Source organism: Eriocheir sinensis, chromosome 51, assembly GCF_024679095.1.
Source record: "Eriocheir sinensis breed Jianghai 21 chromosome 51, ASM2467909v1, whole genome shotgun sequence".
Lineage (NCBI taxonomy): Eukaryota > Metazoa > Arthropoda > Malacostraca > Decapoda > Varunidae > Eriocheir > Eriocheir sinensis.
In genome coordinates, this window is record NC_066559.1 from 8,532,034 (window position 1) to 8,559,304 (window position 27,271).

The following is a 27,271-nucleotide window of genomic DNA, read 5'->3' on the forward strand; positions in this document are numbered from 1 at the left end:
GAGTCAAGCCCATATCCCCACGCGAGCCAGAAATCACGTTGTGGAACAGGTCACCAAGTATCACGTGGAATGGAAGGGCTTGTTAAAGAGTCAGTCTCGGGCCTCAGCAGTCCCAAAGCAACAAGCCTTTGTGGAAAGGGCAAAGGAGCTCTTTGATATTGCGCATCGAGATGCTTTGAGCATGATCAAGATTGAAGAGGACAAGCTCTTCCTTCAGGCTCAGCGGGAGAAAGGGATGTGGGGAAGAATGGCAGGAGTAGATTTGGCTCTTGCGCGGAAAGAAGAGTGACTGATAATGAAGGCCGTGGCCGAAGCAGAGCGACAGGCTCGAGAGAAGGCATCCTCGGCTCAAGCCTTCACAACCGTGGAACTGGAATCGTCTTCGTCCTCAAGTAGTCAACTAGTCAACCCTCCGAAGCTGAAGGATCTGGGTCTGATCTCGACCCCAACATAGACGTTCGATCTCCAAAGCGACGAGGTGCCTGAGGCGTAGTCCAAGTCGTCACTCCAGTGGTTGCCATTGCCTTGGACCGCACAAACGTCAGCGACAGGAAGGCTGCTCACATCTTCTCAGCCATGGCATCCTCGAGCCACCTCGGCGAACTCATCATCAGCCCTAGTGGCTTTGCTTTGACACTACAGCATCAAATACCGATTTGAAATGCGGAGTCTGTGTCCTTATCGAGTGGGAACTGGAGTGAGACCTCCTCAACCTCGCCTGTAGGCACCATGTTGCTGAGATCATCCTGGAGAAAGTCTTTGGCCTTCATGACACGTCCAAGTCTCCGAACATTGAGCTCTTCCATCATATCAAAGAATATTGGCCTCGTGTCAATCAAACATCGTTCCATACTGCCATGGACGACAAGGAAAGGAGATCCCGGGTGGCAGAATGGAGGGAGGAAGTAATAATGTTTGCTACTGACCAACTTCACCAGCATCAACCAAGAGATGACTACCGGGAATTGTTGGGACCCACCATCATCTTTCTTGGTGGACAGCCTCCAAGGGGAATTCGCTTCTGTTACCCTGGCACTATCCACGTTGGATGAGTCGAGCCATCTACACCTTGAAGATGGTCATCTTTCGAGAGCAGTATCCGATGGATCACCGTCCGGGTTCATCTCGACGCCAGTCAAAGTGAGACCACCTGGAATCATTTGAAAGTAGTCACCATTTTCATCGTTCAGGTGTACGCGAAGTACTGGTTCCAGGCTCCTTCTTCCGTGTCAGCCCCTAGGAATGACCTCCATTAGCTAAAAGTGCTGGAGGATTTCCCAAGCAAGGAGATATTCACAGCAGCCACAACCATCTTCAGTGGGTATCTGATATTTGTGTAGCAAATTCAATTGTATTGACAATATATCCAATAAACAAAACCCAGACACTCCCTGTATGAATTTCCCCTCATACAGACAACAGCTTGGTTCCATTGTAGTTCCTGCACCTAAAGGGATAGGGTAAAATGTTGAAATAGTCTGTACAGGGCGTCCTCCAAGATGAGGTACAACTGCAAGCAGAAGACTCGATGCCACCCCTTCCACCACCTGAGCCTGGTAAGGTGCATATCTTGCTTGGCAACAGTGAGTTTTCATGGATCTTCACTCACGAGTTCAGTTTGCGGTCGTTTCAAAACTTAGGTCTCTGCATGTCTGACTCAAGCTGGCTAAATTTCATTTGAGGTGTGTATGTATATAATTCACCACGGCCTGATGACAAGTTGGACTCATAATCGCCAGCAGGTAGAACTACCCTCAGGACATGAGAAAGTACTCCTTATAGTCAATCTGTGGGCAGTGTGTGTGTTATCTTTTTCTCCTCTTCCTCCTCCTTTTCCACCTCTACCTGAGAGAGGGAGAGATTTAAACTACCATAACTGTTATCATCTCGGTAACAACAACAAAAAATTCAAAATGAACAAATAGACCTTCCTCTTATTTACTGTGTGTGTGTTATCTTTTCCTCCTTTCCCTCCTCCTCCTTCTCCACCTTTACCTGAGAGATAATGATACAGTAGTTTAAATCTCTTTCATTCTCTTTCTCTCTATTTCTCTCCCCCTCTTTCTCTCTGGTAGAGGTGGAGGAAAAGATAACACACACACACACACACACACACACACACACACACACACACACACACACACACACACTGCCCACAGATCGACTATAAGGAGTACTTGCTCATGTCCGGAGGGTAATACTACCTGTTGGCGATTACGAGTCCAACTCGTGATCAGGCCGTGGTGAATCATATACAACACACACCTCGAGTGAGATTTAGCCAGCCTGAGTCAGACACGCAGAGACCTACGTTTCGAAACGACAGTAAACTGAACCCATGAGTGAAGATCCATGAAAACTTTCACTGTTGCCAAGCAAGATATGCACCTTACTATGCTAAGGTGGTGGAAGGGGAGGCTTCGTGTCTTCTGCTCGCAATTGTACATACTTCAGGGTATGGTAATTCTGGTCATTTAAAAAATATGCTTTACACATTTTTCATTTCATACTGCAAGAAATTGGAGATATAAATTTGTTCAGTTCTGTGTTGAGTCGAATGTTTAATTGCACCACGATCTTGGTGCTCAAATCTTTACACAGGACAGTTTTTAAGTAGCAGTTTAAGTTTTTATGCCTGCCAGATGAAGTGTGCATGTAACACAATGACATTCTAGTAGTTAAGTAATGCTTTTAAGGCGCTTGCCATGGCCACAAATGGCAGTCTGCTGATTAACTCAAAAATATCTTTTATTAAATATAACATTGATTATTCAGACATAGTATTCTTCAATTAATTCAGTAAAATGGAAACCTCAAGGTTCATGTAACAGGGTAATTCCAGAATATTTGTGGAGCAGGACGGGAGGGGCAGACTCACACAAACAACTACAACAACATGACACAACATTTAGAAAGAATACTAGAAAAGTTTCATGTTAGTAGTATATGACATTTACAGAATAGGCTGGCTGTGGGGAGTGGCCATGCACATTCTCTTCATCTAGCAGAAAAAAACATTAACCTGTCACTTAATAACAGTTCTCTGTGAAGATTTAAGCACTTAGATTGTGCAAATAAATGTTCATTACTGTAGGTTCACCAACAAGCAACACTGGCAATGAACAAATATTAAAGCTCAATTTCTTGCAATAAGAAGCAAAAAACAACATATGAGTTATTCTTATACTTACAATGACAAGTTATCATGCCCTAAAGTATGTACGGTACCTCAACTCATGGAACATCCTGTATTGATAATAAGCAAATGTTATTTCCTGACTTGTACTCACTGTAATTACTTATTCTTTTATCCTAGTGAGTTTTGAAAATTGTTACAGGTAAAATCACAGCTTAATCCAATGATGTCAACAAAATTTTCTTATCTTTGTAACATCTAACCTATGTAAAGAAGTATGAATATTTCCTGAATCTACATGAGTATGATGGGTGGCACAGACGACAGACATCCCACCCACCAATCAGTAGCGTCCTCCCCTACTCGGCTAGGAGCTTGGGATCCAGCTATAGTGAATGGACTATGGTAGGTAGGGCTCCATTCATGTCCATCGTCACTGGGGTAAGACGGAGAGACTCGGGTATTGCTTTTCAGAAGGTGTGCAGCAGTGCCTGTAACAGATTATTACATAACTTCCAAATATTTGCAAGATGACACCATAATGAGATAACAATACAGATATCACAATAAATGTAAACCCATTTAGATCGGAATCCAGTGACTTGATTGATTTGTCAGCCATTTTAGTGACCTGTGGAGCAGATTAAGGCATTTGTTGTAAGTACATGCAGGGATATTCACTTCACTCCTGATGACACAGTAACAATCAATGCGATTCTTATAGGAGGAGGAGCATGGAGAGCTAAGGAATAAAAACATACAAGAGGGGGGAGGTAGGAAAGCCAGGCTAACCTGTGAATTGCAAAGAGCATTTGTATCACATTCTTAATCTTGTCCTTCACCTCAGCAAACTCATATGATCTCATCATCACTTACATCCTTTCTGCAAAACCTTCATCTGTTACTCCTGCACCAAAAAACTGAGAGGTAGTGATGCATCTGGCACATTCTATCTCTGGAAAACATTCTGGGCGTGGAGGAGTTGACAATGCTGAGTCTGCATGAACCTTCACCACTTTGCTGTTGGTCATCTCAGTGGAAAAGCAAAACCAGCCCTGGTGCAAATCCTCCCACCACTCTCCACCACTGGGTCAACCTGGGGAGGAGGGACATTCATTACAGACCTGACAAACCATTACTGCAAATTCTAGTATTCTGGTGTCCTTAATGGGATTGTGTTTGAGGCCCCATAATGTACCTCTTCCTGCATTTACATTAGGCTACAGTGGTTAAATTATCTTAAAACATCAAATATCAGTATGAATTATTTTTCAGGATGATATATATTTTGGGGCCCATACAAACTGAGACCCCAAGTATTTGCATGTACTACCTGCACCAACAACTGGCCTTGCACATCACAAATATCAGAACTTTTCCACCTGACAACTACATACAACTAACCTTATTAAACCTGGATCACTGCATTCTAAACTTTGGCAGCTACTATGTCCACATTCTGTAACACTGACTGTAACCTTTTCTTACATTAACTTATGAACGATTTCTTCTCAAGGATAAAAAAAAGCAGCCTAAGCCAATTTGTGATGACTGAAGGAAGGGCTAAGGTTTAGGGGTCTTGTTAGTTGACTACAAATTATATAGTCATGTCTTACTGACCACTACCAAATAAGACTGACAGGTAGCACTGTACACAAGTTGCCCTTCCACAAGGAGAGTTTTAATTTCTTATTGTCTTGTATTGCAGATGCTGACCAGCATAAATTTGCAACACTTAATTGAGCAATTACCTATGCCTTCCTTCCATCCTTTGTATTTTAGCTACAGCAGGTTACTATTTCAGCAGTGATAGATTAGTATGCATTATGGTAGCGATATATTACTACTCTGCCAGTGATAGGTCAATGTTCGAGCAATAACAGCTTACTAATTTAGCAGCGATAGGTTACTATTTTGGAAGCAATAGGATATTATTTTGGTGGCCATATGTTACCATCCATCAATTACATTAATGATGCAATAAGCTTTATAAGATTGACAAATTTGCATGGTAGCTCCGTAAAAAAAATACATGATCCACTTATTTCCTGAGCTGCTGTCAGTAAATAACGTCACCCTTTGACAAAATAACAAACACTAATGAAACCCCACAGAGATATCACAGGGGAGAAAGTGGCTCAAGGAAGAATGTCAAAGAATCAAGAATGAAGTTGCATACGTTATATAACCTCCCCTACAATCCACCCTAACCAACCCTCTCAAACGGTAACCATCTGGTCCAGCACTCAAACGTAAGGGTAACCAATAATAATCAACCCAGGTTATGTATCTAAATATTTGTCACCAGTAACTAACCATATGACAAAACATGACAAGGCAGCAGGAGGTTAATGGGGTCACGTAAATAAGGTCACTCACTCATTCAGCTTCCCTGTCAGGAGTTCTTGCTGGTGTTTGTCTTTACCGGGACTCCAAAATGACCTTGATACACCCATCGTTCTTTGGTGATATCTCTACAACTTCTCAAGCGAAGGAATATTGTGCAAACCTTAATAATTCCTGCTCTCGGTGTTGTTCTTCCTCCCGTCCACCCGAAGAGCCACCATGTTTGGTGTGCTACGAAGCGTTACTCGAAGCTGATGAACCACGAATATGAAGCAGTCTGAAGTCCACATTCTCATACACTTTTTTCCCTCATTACGACTATATTTATTACGGTATGATTATATTCAAAGCAGAAATGAGTCAGGTCAATGTTTACTATGCAATCAATGTTTTTTTTTCCCATTCGTGGTGTCGCAAACTTATAAAGCTACCCCTATGGCCATGAACTCCGCATAACCAACAAGAAGCAGTCTGAAGCACTTACTCTCATGTTTTTTTTTTCCTCTCCTCTCATTACGATAGCTAAGTTATAATGAGGTTTTTTTTTCCATTCATGGTGCAGAAGTATTGAACACTACCGTACCGTATCACTAGTCTGCAGTGTAAAGCTGAATATAATATTATGTCCGAATATAAGGCATTGATCAAACCCGGTCATATATATATATATATATATATATATATATATATATATATATATATATATATATATATATATATATATATATATATATATATATATATATATATATATATATATATATCTATATATGCTTCGGGCTTCCTACGGCTATATTAATTTGAATGCCGCAAAGAATAGACTGGTTGTCATGGCTTGTTATTTTTCGCTCATGATACAATAGCCTTGTATAACTTTCACTATGGTCATGCAAATCTCAACAACCTGTATGAGAGGATTGTTTAATATGCGTCATGTAATAAGGAGCCGAAACGTTCGAATACGCGTCTGAATCACGAAGCAGTTTGGGGGAAGAGGAGGAGGTAGTGTTATAAGTTTAACAAGTAAACCATCTATGAGAGAAAAAGTGTGAGAAAAAAAAGGGAAATTACACTAGTACGTGATGCTTCTTAGATACTGATGCCGCTCTTATTTATATAGCCTTTCGGCTAACATTTGTATATGACGTACGCGTCTTAGTTTTTTATTTTGTTTTTTTTTTTCGTTGGGGATATACCCCAAGGGAAGAAGGCGGTGCATGCCGCGCAACCCCCCAGACGGGTGGTAGAGATGCCCAATTCTTTCAAGGCGGCGGCCCGATAACGGGGCTGAGGGTGTCATGCAGTTTATTAATGATTGAGGTTAATGAAGCTAAATATGTCCCGCAGACCACAAAGGGTTAACCTTTACTGCTTGTCTCCTTTCTGCCCTCCGTTTAATTATTCATTCTCCCAACAAGCCATTTCAAAGGTAGGCAAAGTAGAGATGCCAAGTTGGTTATTGGATCTTATTTTGGCTTGAGATTTACTATAATTAGTTTTCCATGTCTCGTCCCCTTTTTTCAAAGGAAGCAGCTCAAGGGCAAAAATAAATTAAAAAAAGGCCAGAAATCACTGCTCCGATAAGAAAATAGATTGGTAGCCAAAACTTAACCAACTGTTCTTGTTGTCATATAATTATGTCTCCTACTAACCTTCAAATCTATTCCAGGTTTGGGTCCAAGTACATTTTTTCGTACTCGAGTCCAAGAACGATTAAACTTCGATATCACGAATTAAGTACAACCCCCCCACCCCCCTCCTCCCTCACCTCGACCAAGGCAAGTCGTCAAAGTCAAACACCACGCCAGCCACGTTTGCCATTTTGGGTTGCACTCGACTGTACTCGTAAAAATGTCGAATACTTGGCTTTCAAGTACAAGTACAAATTAAGAATTTTTTGACCCCGAGTACGAGTACATGATATTGTGTAGTATTACATGTATTTGGACACAAGCCTGATCTATTCCCACCGTCTCTTACCTGACTCAAGACATAATTAAGATCAGAAGGGACAAACCTGCAGCAGACACAAATGCTATCACAGAAGATCAGATCACATGTAGTCCCGGGACATGCTAAACTGATGGAGGCAAAGGCTAAACACTTACTTTGGCCCATGCGTGAACCATCCGCTGGGTAATTCTTCGTTTCTGGCCTTCTTCCTCCACGCCATCTTCATTTCAGGCCCACGGGAGTATCTACAGAGTCTCATGTCCTTCCTGTAGCGATTGTAGCAGCCAGCAAGAACACAGAACACAGTAATCCCCGAAAATAGACACTGCTCGGGGCCTCCGTCTTGCTCACGGCCACAAAGAGACTCGATCTTCTTCGGTACCAATATTTTCGGTACCAATATTTTCGGTACCAATATTTTCGGTACCAATATTTTCGGTACCAATAGTTTCGGTACCAATATTTTTCGGTGGCAAGTCGAGACCAACTCTTTTTTTTTTACAGTAAAGGGGGCAGCACAAGGGAAAAATAAATGGAAACAAAAAAGCCTGCTAACCACTGCTTCTATAAAATGAAGTAGGCCTATAGATGAGTGGCCAAAAGAAAGGTCAGTTTCGGGAGGAGAGGTGTCTTGATACTTTCTACCGGTGGCGTAGTTAGGCCTGAGCTTTCAGGGCTATATGTTTTATTAATAGCCCCGGATCCGTTTTTTTTATATAAGAATAGCCCCAGCCAGGCCAATACAACATGTTACTTCTTGTTAAGCTGTTAGTAATAGAAATTAGATTTTATAGATCTCATGCGGGATGACATGATTGACAGTTAATAAAGAAAATAGCTGTGAAATTTCTTTACCGCTATACAATTGAAATCTGCATTTGAGAAATCATGACTGAGTCTTCTGAATGGAGGAATGAAAATGGTAACTTATTTGTTATGAATTTCGGAGACTGACCACAGTTCTAAGGTTTGGAGTGCCAAGCCATAAGTCAGAGGGAGTGACACATGAATGGCTGGCTGGCTGGAGGCACTGCATGTGTTACACCCCGGCTGGAGGCACTGCATGTGTTACACCCCGGCTGGAGGCACTGCATGTGTCACACCCCGGCTGGAGGCACTGCATGTGTCACACCCCGGCTGGAGGCACTGCATGTGTTACACCCCGGCTGGAGGCACTGCATGTGTTACACCCCGGCTGGAGGCACTGCATGTTACACCCTGGCTGGAAGAGTGGCATGGAGGCCTGGGGCAGTGGTGGGAGTGCTGGGGAAACACTTCATCCTCTTACTTACCAGACACAAGGAAGCTCCACAGATGGTGAAGCTTCTCCCCATATACCCCACAAGCAGAGGAAGGTCACTCCATGAAATAATACACGTGTCATTGACTTTTGATACTGCATTAAGCTTATTGAAAAAAAGACAGCATGGATATTTTACATAGGGAATAACATGACGTGACTTAAGAGATCAGTACAAAGAGCAGAGGAATATATTCATGTTAATCATTATGTTGGTTTGGCTGCTACCAAACCATATAGTTTTCTCCCAATCCAAGAATCATCAAGGTTTTTACAATTAGGAAGTCTCTAAATCAAGGATGAATGACTATTTTGACTTTGCCTGATGAACATAATGCATTGAAATGAAATGAAAATGTTTGATAATTAAATTACAAGGTACATTTACAGCCAATAAGATTTTTCTACAAAAATGTAGAAAAATCACTGGTTGGCTCACATAAAAACTTCAATAAAAAACTAAATGGATGTATGTACAAAGAATTCTTTGTGCTTTGAAATGTATATACAAATAATTCACAGTCTGTAAAAACCTGGTGCAGCGTTAATAACTTAATCTCTCTGCAACGAGGGCCATCAAGGATATTCAACTTACACAACTTGCCAAACTGAACCAAGGAGGCGCGGAGCTACTAAGGAACACAGGATTGGCGCTAACACGGAGGCGACTCCAATCAGAACATGTGGGGAGAGGCTGGATACTGCTTATTGTCAAGTCTGGAACTTTTCTTGTTATATTAAACTCTTCTGAATTTCCTTTACTCATAATAAATAATCAACATGAATTCTTTAAGCACAATGTCTTATAGATTCTATTACTTTCACTACATCATGATTCCATTATTGAACTCAAGAGATTTGACTTAAAATTCATGGTAATTATAACATTTGGATAGCAAGCTGATTAATGCAGGGTTACATTTCACTTATAATCATTTAACAAATTAATATCACTGCCTATTTCTTTTCTTGATTCCTGATAATCTTCCTGAAAACCTAACTTGGTTCAAGGGAGATTTGGACAGTTAATGATAATATTTTGTGATTACTTTCGTAATCAATCTCAGCCTTAGGACCAAATATGAGACCCCTGCCTTCACAAGGAAAATATACATAGTGCTACACTTCATGAAGGGAAACTGGAACCATTGAAGGACTACTAAACAAGCCGTCACTACCACATGTCTTCCTTACAGTACAAGGTCAGCCAAACACACCGATGGCCCTCACCCACGCAAAGCTGAGATCTGCCAGGAATCCGATGCACTACATTTTTATACTCGGCGTAAAGTGACGTACGTACACCAATACATACACACCACCATTTACAGCATTCGCCTTTCTCTTAATACAGTACCATGAATCGCTTACTACCGGAGACTAAGGAATTGCCATGGAGTATATCATCGAAGCAGCCTTTTTATTGTAACTACTCTTCAGACATAATAGTACGAATGACACGAAGGTTCATCATCGTAGGAGTATGCTAAGCCTTGGTGAAGTGAGTTTATAGTCATTTATAAGTGTCATATACAACAGCTGATACACAGGAAGGTAAACTGCTTTGAGAAACATGCTAACATCTAGTGACAAGTGACTGGCCGCTGACTTGAGGGTTCGGCCAGCTGGTATAGTGAGGAAAAGCTTGGTAATGCCCCGAGGCTGAAGTCAACTCCCGGCAGGCCCTTCATTTCCTCTGTGTGTGTGACATGTATGACACCCATAAACACATTTTTCCCTTGTTTGTATAGGTTTGAGATGTCTTAGTAAATGAGTGGGTATTAGTGTATCTGAGTAAGGGTGTAGACTGGTGGTAGTCAAATTATATACATTTGTCAAGGGAGATTGGCACCAGACACATTAAACTGATGTATTAGTGGAATGAGGGGGAGTCTTTGGTCTTTCTGTGTGTGTTTGTGTGCTTGTCTTCTTGATATTATTTTTATGTACTCCTGTACCAACATCGTCTTTATATCTATTTACTTCAAAGGAGTTCAATTTATTATGCAACTGAATGTATGAAAATCTTGGAAGTCAGCTTTACATGAAACTGCCTTTTGAACAAGATTGCAATATGGTCATTATATTTCCGATACCGGTGTAAGTAAAAACGACAAGGCTTCCAAGACTAGGTTAATTTATCCCTTGTGTGGTTGTACATTTGTTTGCAATGTACAAACAATGTAACACCTCTAGTGACATGATCAGAGAAGGTTGTGAAGGTGATCAAATGAAGAAAACTGTGTAATAGTGTATCCCTAAACACCTTTTCCATTAGTTTCTCCAATATTAGTCCATATGTGTTGCAAGTTATGTTCAGCTCACAGGATGGAGATGTATCAGGGCCTGTCTGGTGTGACTGTTACAGCCTCAGAGACATGGCTTCCCAGAGACCCGCTCACAGCAGAAGGGATTGGATCAGTTTTCTGCTGATAACGCTCTTGACTCTCCTGCCGCCACTCTCCGCTAGTACTCTGCCACCACTCTCCATTAACTCTCCGCCACCAGTCTCCACCCAGGCCGCCCCTAGACACATCCGTACTCATACCAGATGGAGTTATCAACGATGTCCTTCCCTGTCTTGAGTGGCGTGTCCTCGTTTGGGGGCGGCCGTGGGGGCGGCTTGGGGGGTTTGGGCTCGGAGAGGTCTGGGGGGGTGGGCTGACTAGAAACGGGAGAGTCTGGGGCGATGACGGTGGATCCTCGCCTGGCCCGGGGGGGGACTTGCGGGGCGCTGCAAAGACGGACGGTACTGTTCCATATCTGTTCTTACTTTTGTTTATCTTCTATATGGTAAAATTCTCCATGTTGAAACCTACATAGTTGAGCTTTATCCTGCTATGTGATGTTTCCAGACGTGCAAGTTCTCTAATGGATTAATGGAAGGACTTGTTTTAGTGCCTTGTGTTAGTCCATCTGCATATAGTAAAATTCTGTATAACGAAACTTAAATAGCTTAGGCATGATGTTCCAAGAGAGGCAAATTTCCTCATGACTTGTTTTACACTTGTTTTAATAGTTTATGTCACTCCATTTGCTCTTGTGGTATTCAGAACTCTAGTAAAAAATGGTGTTTAGGGAGGCAGTTCTGTCGGCATACCTTGTGATGTGGTCGCCCCGGGGAGGCAGGCGCGGAGTGGCCGGGGCGCTGCTGTCGTCGGAGGGGCGGTCCTTCCTCAAGCCTATCTTTGGTGTGGAGGCCTTGGGGGTGCCTCCTGCAGGGGTTGGGGCCCGGGAAGCTGGCAGGCTGCTATGGATGCTGCTGAAGCTCCTTGAATACAAAAAAAAAAGATGTGGTTATTGAGTATGTTAAGTAGGGAAAGAAATGACATCACACATGAATACTTCGAATTTCAAGGTAAAAATGTAACCCCTTGGATGTGGATTTCCTACAAGAAGACATCACCAAGCTACAAGTATGGAACAAAAAGTGGCTGCTACAATTCAATGAAGAAAAATGTAAAGTCATGCACCTTTGGAGGGGATATCCAGCATACCAATACTACATGGGAACACTCCACTATCCACCACAGAGGCAGAGAAAGACCTGGGAGTATATGTTACCAGGTTACCAGCAAAAGCCAAATCCATGCCAATCGCAGCGGACGGGTTAAGCACCTACCTAGGGTTGCTAACAATTATGCATCTGAACATGTTGAGTACATTTACAGAACTGTGCTTGGGAGGTGTGTTGCATGAACCCTGAGACATATAAGGAGGTTGATCGAGGGGAACATCTGATTAAAATAGATAAAAGCGTCAAGACAGAGAAGAGCAAAAAGTTAGGTATATTCCTTGTGTTGCCTCACCTGTTGGTCACCTGCTGGCTCAGGGAGGACGAGCTGCGGGTGGAGGAGCGGCCGCGGTTCTGGGATGAGAGAGAGAGAGAGAACTTCAATCAGCTACATAGGACTTAGGGCACCAATGGAATGAATAGAAAAGATAACATATTCGCTGATACTCTGAATTCAGCAGCAGTTTTTGGCCTCAATCACTTTTATGGGACAGAACTTAACCCGGTAGCTGCGGGGGGATCATGTTTCTTTAAGGTCCCTCAAGTGAATTAATCAGAAAAAATCATCACTAACGCAAATCATTATGTAATATATATCAACGCATTTGCGATCAGTTTATGCATCCTCTATTTTTTGGGGTTTATGTCAAGGCAAAAATTTGGCCCGTCGCTGGTACGCGGAAAAGCCACAAATTTGGCCCGTTGCTGCTACCAGGTTAAGCAGGTTTGGTCTGCCTCTTATTTAGACTACAAGGTCATCATCCACATGAGAAAAAAAGTAGTGGATAGAGGGAATTTTCCTTTGGCAAACCGGAATTACTCTATGGGTCAATATAGCAACTAAGAAATATACCAAGATTCAGTTAGTCGATCCCTGGTCAAATTCCCTACAGCAAATTAACACAGTATTTCCTTTTTCTTTGAGCTACACAAACAAGTATTAAGACACCTCTCCACCCAAAATTGCCCTCTCTTTAGGCCACTCTTTCCTTTTATCTTTTTTAGGAGCAGCGCATAACGGACTTTTTTTTCACACTTTTATTGTTGCCCTTGAGCTGCTTCCTTTCCTGCCGTACCCCTCACCTGGTTGTCTGGGGAGGGCTCCGGCACCCCGTCCCGCGCCGCCACAGAGTCAGAGTCTTCGGTGAGGTAGACGGGCCGACGAGAGCCAGCGCGGCGGAGCTCTGCGCTGCTGCTGCCAGCGGTGACGGTGGAGAGGGAGTCTTCGTGGTGTCCGTCACTCACGTCGCCAGACCTCAGGCTCACCACGTCCTCAGAAGACACCGAACCCCTGCAGAGGATGGAAACATTTACTGTATTTTCCTGTTATACATCTTACTGTTTCTGAAAATTAGCTTTGAAAAATTACCCAGCATCTTGAATGAAAAAGTAACATTTTTTCTTTCTAAAACATAACTGGTGAAACAAATAACAGGAAAGTCCTAGACACTCCACCCAAAAGTGACCTCTCTTTTGGCCACTTTTTACTTCATCTTTTAGAGGAGCAGTGACTAGCGTTTTTTTTTTTTTTTTTTTTTTTACACTTTATTTATTTTTGTTGCCCTTGACCTGCTTATTTTATTGTAAAAAAAAAATAAATAAATAAACCCTACTCTGATTCCTGAAAATACTACAACAATTTAATCCACTTGAAGCAGTAATAAAGATAGAAATCCAGATATATAATCAATATATTTCCTCCTAAGTTAGGAAAAAATTAAATATCATCCCACACTTGTCAAACAGAGAACCTGGAACCATCTTACCTGAGGATCTGTGAGGCAAAGATGTCGCTGATGGAGGGCGGCAGACTCTTCCTGTGGTTGTTGGGCGTCTGTGTGTCCTTCAGCGTCCTCTGGTCCCCCAGCTCCCCGTCGTGCGAGGGGGACGGGGGGAGGTTGGGGGAGGAGCGGCGCGTCTCGGAGCCAGAGTCCATGGAGTCGTTGGCGTGGGAGGAGGAGCCCAAGGAGGAGGAGTCTGGACTTTCCCCGCCTTCCTCACGCCCCCGAGATCTCGACCGCCCACTCTGGAGGAAAGGAGAATGAAAATGATTTGGTGTTTATTATAGTCATTTGGTGTAAGAGTTGATGGTCCTGCTGTCTCGTATGCACCATGAATCACTTCTTTCTCACATTCTAGTGCTTGATAGATTGTGTACAGCAGGAGTAAAATTATTCCCATGAAAGTAAGGATGATCTGATGTTTTATTTATGGTCATTTGATGTAAAAATTGATCTGCCTGCTGTTTTTATGCACCAGAAATCAATTCCTTATCCATAACATTCTAGTGCTTGATAGATAGGGGACAGCAGGAGTAGAAATATTGTCATGAATATAAAGATGATCTGATGTTTTTTTATTTGGAGATGTTCTGAACTGTGAGGCGGAAGTGGAGAGGAAAGTGAGAGTGAGAGCAGCGGCAGCGTGGTTAAAGTGGAGGGAGGAGGCTAGTTTACTTGTGAATCGTAGCATCCCTCTAAAGAGCAGAGCAGGGGTGTACCAAGCGTGTATTAGATCAGTGATGTTGTATGGAGCAGAAACATGGGCTCTAACTAGAAAATTGATGGAGGTATTGAGAGTAAGGGATTGCAGAATGCTGAGGTATATGGCGGGGATCAGGTGGCAAGGCAGGGTGTCCAGTGCAGATGTAGCTAACAGATGTGGAGTAGAGGACCTGGAAACAGTGCTCAGAAGGGAAAGACTCTGATGGTTTGGACATGTAAAGAGAGCAGGGGAGGATACAGTGTAGGAGTTGTGGAGAGATGAGAGATAGAAGGAAGGAGACCAGTTGGTAGAAATAGGAAAACGTGGAGAAGGTGTATACAGGAAGACTTGGCATTGATGAGATTGGATGAGTATTGGGCAGAAGACAGAGTAGAATGGAGGAGAGCCATAAAGCGTCCAACCGCTCAGGTAGAGTGAAAACGGATGTTAAACGAAATGATGATGATGATGATGATGATTTGATGTTTTTATGGTCACAATGAAAAATTTGATTGGACTGTTGTCTTGTGTGCACCATAAATCCTCTCCTTATCAATAACATTCTAGTGCTGCATTAATCTTGTACAGCAGACTTAAGAGTATTGTCATGAATGTAAGGATGATTTGATGTTTTTTATTTGGAGATGTTCTGGACTGTGAGGCGGGAGTGGAGAGGACTGTGAGAGTGAGAGTGGTGGCAGCGTGGTTCTGTCCTTTTATGGTCACTTGAAATAAGATTTGATTGGCCTGCTGTCTTGTATACCCCATAAACTACTTCATTATCAATAACATTTTAGTGATGCATAAATCTCGCAGCAGGAAGCATAAGTTCTAGTAAGGCTTCACTAAGAAAGAACTCGTAACCTGTTGCACTCCTCCCCATAACAAGCTGTGCCCTTAACATAACCTATCCTTCCCCCGTGCCTCAGGTTGTGCCGCAGCGACTCACCCGTGGCACCTTGTTGATCAGCTCAGTGCCGGCTCGTCGCACACGCCGCACCAGGTTCACGCCAAAGCCTTTCCTGGTGAGACAGACGAACAGACAATTAATACACTGCTTATGTTGCTCTTGTAAGGAAAGTCGTTATTGCATGGAAAAGCTAAGAGTATATATAATCTTTAAATACATGACTTTCAATCAATTATAGCTCACTTGACATTCACATTTAGAAGCATATTATAAATTCAAGAAAACAAGATCATTATCAGTACATTAATCAATTATACACTCAGGAATAAAAGCAGGCCATAATCAGTAGCATTGATCATAGATACTAAAAATGGCATTCAGACATGCAACAATTTTTGCTCTCCATAAAACTATCACTGTGAATGCTCTGTTACAAGTTGCCAGATTAGGGTGACCATAGATCCTAGGGAAGATTAGGGAATGAGTGCTTCCAGGGTGGATCAGTTACTGTACCAAGCATTACATGACCAGTCCACGCCCTCAGGCAGGAAACACAAGGGAGGAGAGCAGGATATAGTTACGTTTATGAGCTTTATGAGTTTAGAAGCAACACATCATATCCACAGATTAGACAACAGAATCATACAAAGAGGTAAAAATCATCCATGGATTAGCCAACAGAATGATATAAGAAGGTAAACATCATGTCAACAGATAGCCAACAGAATCATACAAGGAGATAAAAAAAAGTCAGCCTTTGCTCCTAAACACACTGAAAGACAAACATATGCCAGGGATATTTGATTAACATTAGCTTTGTCAGAAAAAATATATATGAAGGGGAAAAAGTTGGCTGTGTGGCATATATACTAGACTGGATTTTCATGCCATGAATAAAAAATTAGTCAGCAGAATATATCAATGGGGGCAATTACTTATAACCTGGAATGAGACAACAAGTGTATCCATATCAGTGACTGCATGAATCTCCAAAAATGAGAAGCGTATGGATATCTGTATCTAAATATTCTTACTTGAGGTAAATAAAGTCAGTCTTAAAAACACTGAATAAAATGAATAAGCGATAAACTAATTTCAACGAAGTTTGTCTTATATATAAAAAAATGACAAAATCAATCAACAGACCACAAGAGTGATGCAATCTTCCCCACAGAACAAATTACTGAACAGCAGGAAACAGTACAGTCTCAGAAGCTGACAGACTAACAAGACACAAGCACACGGCCACTGCATACGTGTCACTGGGTTACATTTTGATGAAGAGGTAAACAGTAAGTAACTACACACTGTTATGGACCTTAACCCTTTCAATACGGTGACACAGATATCGGCGTCACAGTATGGAAAGGGTTAAGAGGAAATGGAAAAGGATTAATCGTCTTCTAAACCTCTTAATCCTCTTCTAAACCTCTTAATCCTCTTCCATTTCCTCTTAAGAGGTTTATAAGAGGATTAAGAGGAAATGGAAGAGGATTAAGAGGTTTAGAAGAGGATTGACCCTTTCCATACGGTGACGCCAACGTCAGCGTCACCGTACTGAAAGGGTTAACACAAAACTCAAGACCTCCAAGCCTGCAAGTCTTTTAATGTGACTACAGGGATGTAATGTCTGTCTCCTCAAGTTACTTTTGATTAAGAACAAGTTATCACCCTTCCCACAAGATGGGGAGGTACAAAAATTTTTGTAATAAGTATTTTGGTTATCACAGATAGTGAAATTTTATTCGTATTAAAAAAGGCAGAGAGGTTTGCTAATCATAGTTTCTGTTAAAGTAAAATTGGTTGTAGATGTGCCATGATGCAATGATGAGCATGTCACAACAGGTTTGCTGCTACAGGAGTAAAACAGAGAAAGCTCAGCCCCAAACAAAGGCCTGAAAGACTAAAGAAGACACAGTCAAGCTACTTGTCTCAAGGCTGTCTCTGGTTCTGCTGGAGCTTGGCAAGGGGCACAAGATGGGGCATTAAAGTTTGCTTGTTGTCTCCCTCATTCATCAAACTTTGAAATTCTTTTGAGTTGAAAGTTTCTCAACCACAGTAAAATTGATTCTGCTCTTTTCACTCATTTCCATGAAAAATACAAAATCCAGCAGAAACAAAGCCAACCTATTAGCACTTAGTAAACCTTCCAACTACATTTTCCTTTTTACTTACGAGTACGGCACACAGCCCGGGGATAACCTAGCAGGGAGAACACACCATCTTAGCTCCGTCACTGAGGCTCACTAGATATACTTAATGCTAACACTAGCACAGGACTGGATAACCTAAGGCAGTCAGAGGTGTCAAGCATAAGGTTAGATTTAGATTAATTTCAAGCACAATGTTAGTTTTAGACGTACAATAGATGAAATGTTTAATACCCAGACTGCATTTTTTATTTACTCCTTTCCTTTCCACTCAGCATTAAGATTTCATCCACAACCCAAGAAACAGCCAACCTGTACATTTCTGCCACTGAGGAAGCAAACTTTTCATACATTGGTCATATGTGGCTCTTGCAGATGCATTGAAAAGCAAGTCTGACAAGAAAACTCTATCAGTTACAATTGTATGTGCTTACAGCAAAGGAATTAATGCATTACTGTGCAAATAAGAACAGTAACGGAAAAGGAAAGACCATGACACAAAATCTTTTGTTTGTATAATCATCAAAGCATCCACAGTGACTTAGCATAACAGTTCACGCCACACAGCTTCCATAAATCAAAAGTGATACAACCGGATCATTTGAGAATGTTTTCTTCCCTAAAGCAAAAATTACTTCACTGTGAGCACATACAGGATTTCCTTTTATGAGCAGATGTATTGCTGTTATCCAGGCATGTCTATTACTCAATATAAAAATAAACATAAGTAATGGCAGGTGAAACAATAGTCAACATGAACTGATCTTAATTATTTTTTACCAAATATTAGATGTCCTCAAAACCTGATGGTACCAGATTGGGGGTGTTTGCATTTTTAGATGTGGCATTCTAATTTTGCCTCAAAGAAAATTTCTGAAAAAACTGAGCTGATGAATGCAACTCAACTATTGCCAAGATAAAGATCAATAAACATTCTTTATTTTAGTAATGGTTCATTCTAACATTTTGGCTCAATTTTGCAGAACAGCATATTTGAGCAGAGGGCATGAATAAGCAAAGACACTCTCTGCTTGTCTATTTACCATCTGCGTGGGTTCTTAAGATTCAGTACCAATGCAAATATCCAAATACCTTGTTAGTAACATTTCCAAGCTCTACAGTTAATCCCAAGTAAGGCATATGCGTGTTAGTTGACCAGCCCCAAGGAATGTATTTATAGTGTATCATAGAGTGAACAATCTTGTGAATATATGTACAGTGTTAGGAAAGCTGTAACATTGTGTGAGTGGGAAGCATGCAGTGGTGTTAGCAATGTGAAGCTGTGCTGTAAAGGGATGTTGGTCAGCATGTCGGTGATTAAAGTAATGAATAGATATCTGAATTAATATGTTCAGGAATGAAAGAGCACTGGTTTCTATAATTCCCTTCCATTTGTAAAACTATAAACACCTGATGCATAGATAATTATATACAGCCCTTTTTTTTTTTTACAGGAAAGGAAGCAGCTCAAGGGCATAAAAAAAAGGGTAGAAAAAAAAGTCCGCTAAACGCTGCTCCTCTTCTTGTATAACTTTCCTCTGCTACTTTGGTTCACTAGATATACACAATGTGAATATTTTAAAAGATACACTGTTGTTCTTTTCCTACAGCACTTCCTACTATGTGCTGTTACGTGGCTTAACAGGTACACACTATAGAGCAGACTTACTTCTTGGACGGTGAGTTGTCCATGCGGCGGTACTGCTCCATGATCTTCTCCTCCAGCTTCTCCTTGCCTCGGCGAAGGTTGTTCAACTTGTCACTGAAAAAGGTTCATTTATTTTGTTTAGCCACATTTCTGTCTCTCTAGCCATGGTAATCATACATAATACGAACAAACAAAATTAAAAGAGAATAGGGGTTGTTTCTGGGAATGCTTTACCCTGAGAAGCATATGAATTTTCCATAGTGTACATCAGAGGACTGAAGAAGGTGTAAGCCATTGTCACTCTCTCATTAACCATAGAAATAATACATAAAAAAATACGACGAAAAATAGAACAGGGCTTAAATATGTATGTCTCAGAACCTTTTAGCCTGAAAAGCTCACAAATTTTCCATAAGGGTACATCAAAGGACTAAAGAAACGTGTAATTCATTGTACCCATAAAAATAAATACATAATACATTGTAACCATAAAAATAATACAGAATGAGAAAAACAAACAAATATAAAACAGTCCATAAGTATGTCTCTATAGGAACCTTTTAGCCTGAGAAAGTTGCAAATTCTTCTCAAGGGAACATTATAGAACTAAGGAAGGTGCACGTTATTGTAAGACTCACGTGAAGTTCTTCTCCTCCTGGTGGAAGTGCTGCTTGTCCTCGAGGGTCTGGGTGAGGAGGTCGTGGTACTGGGTGAGCAGCAGCGACACCTGGGACATGAGGGAGCGCCGGTCCTCCTCCAGGGTCATGTTCAGCGTCTGGAGCACCTGAAGACACGAGGGACAAACACACACATGATGGTTAGTTTAAGTTTTCTGTCCTAAGTTCAATTCAAGTTAGCCTGATGATGTTCCCTTTTTTTCAATATTAGACTTCAGTGACTGACTCTTAACCCTCCGTATCTTATTAAAATGAGAAAGAATAATACCTGCGAACAAAGAGCTGAATAATATAAACTTAATCACTCCCTTCTTACCTCTTCCACTTAGTTACAGTCACCAGACAGTGCACAAAATCCTTCTTTCGTTTTTAAGATTACCTTTTTGGCTACTCTGTGAAAGTCTTTTGATATCTAAGAATAGTATTAAGGCACTAAGAACATCTGGAGTAGAGGGTGCCAACAGTGCCTGAGTCTATACCTGACAAGACTTTTAATACCTATCGTTAGTATTCAGACTCTACTTTAAAAATCACTGGAGTAGAGAGTCCCAAGAGAGCTTTAAACAGCCATCATTAGTTTTGAGGCACTACTTTAAGAACACTTGCAATAGAGGGCGCCAATAGTGAGTCTTACCTGGCACTTGTTGGTCAGTTTGGACACCTCCACGTCCAGCGCCGCCATCTGGTCTCGCGCCTCGTTGAGCTCGCCATTCAGCTCCGTCAGTTTGAGCTTCACGGTGTTGTTCTCTGTCTTGATGCTCTTGTAGTCACCCTGCAGGGACTTGTACTCTGTTCTCAGCTTTTCGTTGGCAGAGAAGAGGCTGCGGAAGTCATCCTGGAATGGTATATACGTAGAAGGTTTACTGATGCGTCATTGGTTTGTTTGTTTGTACCTTAGGGAGATGCTGGAATGAGACAGTCCACCTAGGAATGATGTAAGACTGGAGAGCTGAATGGCAGACAACTAGTGGGAAATAAGTAAATGTACAATCCTGTTTTCCTAGTTTATACAAATAGTGTAAAATCAATTCCAATCACAACATTCGACATATTTGATTGATTCATATTATACCTAAATAACAAATACTTTCATCAAATGCCAGTTCCTTGCCCGATGCTTTATCAAACATTCTTTTATCACTTTCATATTCAAAGGAACCAATATTCTTTACTCTTCACCTCTTCTGAGATAAACTCTTTCAGCATATTTTCCAGAACTACATCCTTTATTGTCCCACCCCGAGCCTCACCTTGAGCCGGGAGTGTTCGCCGCGCAGGTTGGCCAGCGTGGTGGAATCAGACTTGAGTTTGGACATCTCGGACTCCAGCACTTCCCGGAGCTTAAGGAGGTCATCTTCACTGGCGGACATGTTGTTCTGGTGCTCCTGAAGAAGGGAACAAAACATTACCTGAGCTACAAGGGAGAACACGCATAAAGCCTTTACTCAAGACCTATATGCAAACGAAGCCTTTTTAGAGACAAAGGCTTTACTTGAGATGCCAAATACAAGGTTTATTTACAAACAAAGCCATTTTAGTGTATACATTGTTGAATAAAACCTCCTTTTCTAGTAAATATTTTCTTATGAATCAAAAATATATATCCTGGAAGTGTTGTGAATCTTCTCCTACAAATAAAGAGATGCAGCCACTTTTTATTCTCATTAGTAAAAGATGTATTGATGTTAAAGGAATTTAAATACAGCTGGGTGTAAGCTTGTCTGCTTCTGAAGAGTGCAGAATCAACTGTAGAGCCCTTCAATTTGTCAGTGATGGTTGTGATTATAAATTTATGACTTTATTTCACTTCCAATCCTTTGAATCTAGTGTAGTTTATGAAAATTAAATAAGTTAAAGGAGAATTCTATAACATTGTGATTTTAAACAAGACTAAAAACAAAATAATGAAACAACTGTTGCTTCACATCATTGGGGTGTGACACTGACATGAAAATAAAGAATTACACAGTCCACTTCCTTACCTTGAGCTCCTTGTTCTCCATCTTGAGGGTCTTGTATTCACTCTTGAGGTTGTTGTGTTCGAGCACCAAGCTGTCGTACTCGCGGGTCAGCTGTTGGTGGAGTCGCTGCATCGCCTCGTGGTCGGACACCAGCTGGTTGAGGCGGCTGCCACGCTCGTCACAGGACCGCCGCACCTGAACACAAGCATATTACAAGCTTAGATGTATGTAAAAGCATTTCATTGTGTCTGCTGCAAGGTATGAGGGCACTGTTTACAAGCATGGCAATTTAAAGCTGTGAAAATGTATATGTGAAAGTCACACACTAACCGATCACACTTTATTTCAGCCACAATATAAGGAGGTAAAATATAATATGACTTGACCTCTTTCAAGAAGAGTGCATCAAGACACCTCTCCACCCGAAATTGACCTCTCTTTTGGCTACTCTTTACTTTTATCTGTTATAGGAGCGGCGAGTAGCGGGCTTTTTTTTTTTTTTTTTTTTTTTTTTTTTTTTTTTAATGTTTTTTTTTGCCCTTGAGCCGTGTCCTCTGATGTAAAAAAAAAAAAAAAAAAAAAAAGGGTTTAATGGGCATATGTATGACTACATTTGTTCACTATTACCAATTTACCAAAAGCAACAAAATGGTGGTCTGAGGCTAATAGTCTTAAAACACTTTGGGGCTTAAACACACATTTGGTAAGGCTTTTGTAGAAGTTGTGTTTGCATCTTCTTGGGCAGTTCTATGACCCGAGTGACAGTCTGATAAGGCTTCTGCACCACAAATGTGAAAAAATACTCATGAGAACCCAACCAATCTCATTTCTGGCCTTTGGATATATTTGTTGTGAGAGCTGAAAAAGTCTGAGAATATGCAACACAGACAAAAATGTATATATGAAAATTTTGTGAAAGCCGAAAACATCTAACACGAGTCAAAATCACAACGTAAATGACAATAAGGAATTAGTGTTGACAGCTCCATCACACTGTTCATGGTTACTCTTCATCAGTGTTTGTGAATCCCTCTTATCCCTGAATACTCACCTTGTCCTTCTCAGCATCCATCTGCGTGGCGGTGGACTGGAGGGCCGAGTTCTGTGCGATGAGTGAGGCGGACTGGGACTGCAGCGTCGTGTTCTCCACCTGCAGGCGCGCGTTCTCCCCTTGTAGCTTAGCGTTGTGCTGGGACATGACGGTGTTCTGGTTGGAGAGGGAGGTGACCTGCGACTGCAAGGCACACACCTGCTCCCGATAACTGGCCGTCTGGCTCTTCAGTTCTGTGATCTCGTTCTCAAGGCTCACTTTCTGCAATAGCAAAGACGCATTAATTCTGGGTGCAAGGCTGTCATAGCGCATTGCCAGGAAAATTATGTTAAACTCTGAGGTCTCTTCCATATCATAATAGGTGAGTACTTATAATAAACATATGATACGCTGAAAGAGAAGCGTAACAGTAGTGCACAAGCTTTAAATTATGGTTCTGTGATCTCGTTCTCAAGGCTCACCTTCTGTAAGCACAACAACACCAATTTAGTCGTGGTTCCAAGGCTTCCATAGGTGTAAAAAATTATATATATGCAAAATATACCATATGCTTTTAGAGAAATGCAACAGTAGTACACAATCTTTAAATCATAGTGAGCAGATTCAAACATAAAGAATAGTATACAATCAAAATCAAACCCAATCTACCCACAGGATCATGGACAAGGTAGGTGGTAGAAATAATTTTCACTTAAACATGCAAAGTCAAATTCAAAAGAAAATAATAAAACGAGTCAATAAGTTGTTAAATTCATCTATACATATAACCTTCAGTATTAAGCAAAATACACGCAACATTAGCAGAACAGATGAAGGCCTAATAAGAAAAATAACAGAACACATTGCTGGACCAAGGTGAGCACAACCGACCTCTTCGTTGGTGCGGTAGACAGATTCCCTCAGCTTGGCCACCTCCCGGGACACGTCCTCGCTCAGGCTGGCCCCCTCCTCCTGGTGCCTCTGCCGCAGGGACTCCAGCTCACTCTTAACCTGTGGGGAGGACGGTGTTTGTAGTGGGGAATGGATGAGAGAGAGGGAACCAGTACGAATTTTTGCTTGTTTATTTTTTACAGTAAAGGAGGCAGACTAGGAAGAAATATAGAAAAAAAATCAGCAAATAGAGAAAAGAAAACAAATAAATAAAAACATGAGAAAATGAAAACATAAATGAAAAAAATGCTTGTCACACCCATATCCCAGAATCCCGACTAAAGAAAATTACAAAAAGAGTAATCAAGTTTTGCTCCCGGGTTTTGTCCATTTTTCTTTTTTGATATTTCTTGGAGAGGACGAAACAGTGACGAAAGGAGATTACAATTCCTCTTTGTACTTTAGGATCACTTTTATGTATATTGTTATCTGTTTATCTGTTGCACTAATCCCAAACTCATCTAATAATAACATTTCACTGGCATAATCAAATCTACAAGCCTAGCCTCAACACCGTCCACCCACACACCTCCAGCAGCTGTTTACATGTTGCATGAATCCTAAACTCATCTAAAAGTAATGTTTCAATGTCATAATCAACTCTATCAGCCTGGCCTCAACACCCGTCCACCCACACACCTCCAGCAGCTGCTTCCTCAACTCCTTGTTCCTGTTGACGGACTCGGCGAGGCGGGACTCCAACGACGCGATCTTCTCCTCCCGCACCTCCACGCTCCTCTTCAGGGTCTCCTCCAACATGGACTCCAGGGCCTTGTAGCGGCTAGGGAAGGGAAAGAGAATTAAATATGTTACTTATGCATGTTTAAAAGTTACGTAATTACCTAAAACTTACATAAGAATTTCTTGTACATGGTTATCTCCAACAAAGGCGAAGAAATTAATAAGATTCTCTATTCTTTACACTAACTCAGAAAATACTGGTGAGAGTACTTACAAACTTATGTATGTGTTTTACATTTTCAATACACTACATACATATGAAATTTATATTCCCCCAAAAGCAAATACATTTAGTTTGTATTTCATTGGACTCATGCACAAGTAAGCTGAAAGGAATGATATAACAGCCGACCAGGAGGGAAAGATCTGAAGCTTGCCAACAGTACAAGAGCACACTGACTGGGCAGCGAGCGAGGGAGGCAGGAGAGAGGCAGCGAAACTATTCCTCCAACATGATACACTGACACCCTCTAATAACTGTACCTGTTCAGTTTCATTGTGCTGCGCAATATTCTTGATATTTGTATGCTGAAACCATACAAGATTTTTTGTATTTTACTCAGGCATGACTTAGTATATTATGTATAGTTACACGAGGTATTATCCCACCCAGAACTGCCGAATATGATATTAAGCTGCGGCATGCTGGGGACCCTCAAGCTTTGCAGCACTCAGAACAACAGTGCTCGGGGCTGCTGGAGCCATTCATATATTCTTATTTATACATGTGTACAGCATGCAATGGGTATGAAAATATCTATCAAGTACTATTTAGAATAATGTTATATCCTAGCTACAAGAAAAGCTGTTGACATTAACACACATCAAAAGAAAGTTTAAAGAGAAACTGATTAGGTGACATTTAATATTTGGTTGTCCTATGAAGATTTTCAAATTGCACTAGAAAGGTACAACTGTAGACAGAAACATCAATCCACTTCACTCTACTTTTGTCATTGGGTCTCTATCTGTTTGTCTAGTCACACAGGGTAGGAGAGTGATGGGTGGGTAGGGAGAGGGGTGTGGAGGGTAAACTGGCGCATTCCCCACTCACTTTTCTTCCTTGCTCCCTACCCATTCTCCTCCCCTTTCTTTCTTCCTCACTCATTACTCCTCTCCCCTCTCTTCCTACATTCTTCTCTTCTCCCTTCCTGATGCATACAACTGACCACACAGAAAAGAGTTACCCACTTACAATGAGTATGGAGTAAGGTGGAATGATGATTTTGTCCAGCACAGTACACCATTAACCTTTAGACGGCAGAAGTATTTGAAGAGTAGCTCCCCCAAAAACGAATCGTCTATATATAGTCATTGCCGACCTTAGGACTGTAGCATAAATATTGTTACGCTGCATAAGAGCTGTTTTGACTATCGTCTATATATAGATTCTACCGCAATCTGGAAGTGTTGTTATATTTTTGCCATATAAAGTGACTGACTGAATTTTGGACCGTCTATATATAGTTCCACCGCCATCTAAGGGTTAAAGTGTTTGAAGATTCACTTACTCTGAGTCGCTGTCGGAGTTTGGTGGAGAGAGGTTGTTGGCGTTGAGGCCCAGCTTGGAGAGGTCTGCGGTGAAGGTGTCCAGCTGGTTGGTGAGTTGCTGCGTCTTCACCTGTGAGGGAAGAAACAGAGTGGTGGAGTGTTACAGGAGCAGCGGTCACCTCAGTCTTTGGTGCCCCTCAGACTTAGTTTTGCATACTCATAATTAATACAAATAATTATGGGGAATGAGATGTAACACAGTACACGGCAATGCTGCAACTGGGTCTGGGTTGGACATTAGCACCTTTCAGAAAAGTCTACTACCACAATGGGACTGCACAAAAGAAAGAAAATATAAGCAGGTATTTACTGGGTGTAGTACCATGACATATCCTTTGCATTTTATATGTAACGAGGAAAAAAGGTGAGTTGTGGAACAGAACACCACTAAAAATCTTTATATAATAGCAAATTCCAGAACCAAGAAATGTATGTATTGTTCATGGCCAATTAAATTCTCACCTTCTCCGAGACTAAATCTTCCCTCAGGCAGTTGAGAGTCTTGCGTTCAGTAATAATCTGTTGCTCAAGTTCCCGCTTCTCCTTTTCAACTTCTCGCACTCTGAAAATTCAATCAGGAGCAGTCAGCACTTACTCAGTACAAACATCCAATTAATATATAGGAATAATTCAAGCTAGAGAAAGAATAAGAAGAAAATAAAGCAGTAAAGATAAACATTTCACTATACTTTCCTGTGCAGCACCCAACCCTATTATTATTACATTTCATTTATCTATCTATGCTACAGTCTAGAGCAACATTTCTTAGTCCCTCAACTTAAGAAATGCTTGTCTAGAGGTAACATCCTTCTGCAGGTAATAAGACAGCCCCATCTCTGCCTGGCTTTCCAGTGTGGCCATCCTTCTAAATCAATCGCAGCATCCCACGTTAAGAAACACTTGTCTAGAGTTTGCGATC

At 41.3% G+C, this 27,271-nt stretch overlaps 1 protein-coding gene and 1 long non-coding RNA gene across 5 annotated transcripts in view; both read right to left on the reverse strand.

Moving 5' to 3' along the window:
• Positions 1-1,181: 1,181 nt before the first annotated feature.
• LOC126982632 (uncharacterized) lies at positions 1,182-7,801 on the reverse strand. Of its 4 annotated transcripts, none has more exons than XR_007735277.1 (4): positions 7,591-7,801; positions 4,013-4,232; positions 3,435-3,627; positions 1,182-1,236 (listed from the first exon to the last, which is right to left on the reverse strand). It is a non-coding gene; the product is annotated as an uncharacterized LOC126982632 (long non-coding RNA). The 4 variants fall into 4 exon arrangements; XR_007735275.1 differs by having other exon boundaries at positions 1,188-1,447; XR_007735276.1 differs by having other exon boundaries at positions 1,222-1,236; positions 3,400-3,627.
• A 1,017-nt stretch (positions 7,802-8,818) lies between these two features.
• Positions 8,819-27,271, reverse strand: part of LOC126982633 (girdin-like) — a gene marked incomplete at its 5' end in the record, with an annotated part of 83,525 nt that continues 65,072 nt past the window's right edge. Inside the window, 17 exons of the mRNA XM_050834842.1 lie at positions 8,819-11,469; positions 11,836-12,006; positions 12,545-12,603; positions 13,333-13,540; positions 14,016-14,275; positions 15,683-15,755; positions 17,819-17,845; positions 19,463-19,555; positions 20,080-20,225; positions 20,753-20,953; positions 21,369-21,503; positions 22,101-22,274; positions 23,131-23,391; positions 24,001-24,120; positions 24,700-24,841; positions 26,313-26,422; positions 26,815-26,914. Coding sequence (XP_050690799.1) covers positions 11,262-11,469; positions 11,836-12,006; positions 12,545-12,603; positions 13,333-13,540; positions 14,016-14,275; positions 15,683-15,755; positions 17,819-17,845; positions 19,463-19,555; positions 20,080-20,225; positions 20,753-20,953; positions 21,369-21,503; positions 22,101-22,274; positions 23,131-23,391; positions 24,001-24,120; positions 24,700-24,841; positions 26,313-26,422; positions 26,815-26,914 — 2,488 coding nt within the window. The remainder of the gene's footprint in view (positions 11,470-11,835; positions 12,007-12,544; positions 12,604-13,332; positions 13,541-14,015; positions 14,276-15,682; positions 15,756-17,818; positions 17,846-19,462; positions 19,556-20,079; positions 20,226-20,752; positions 20,954-21,368; positions 21,504-22,100; positions 22,275-23,130; positions 23,392-24,000; positions 24,121-24,699; positions 24,842-26,312; positions 26,423-26,814; positions 26,915-27,271) is intronic.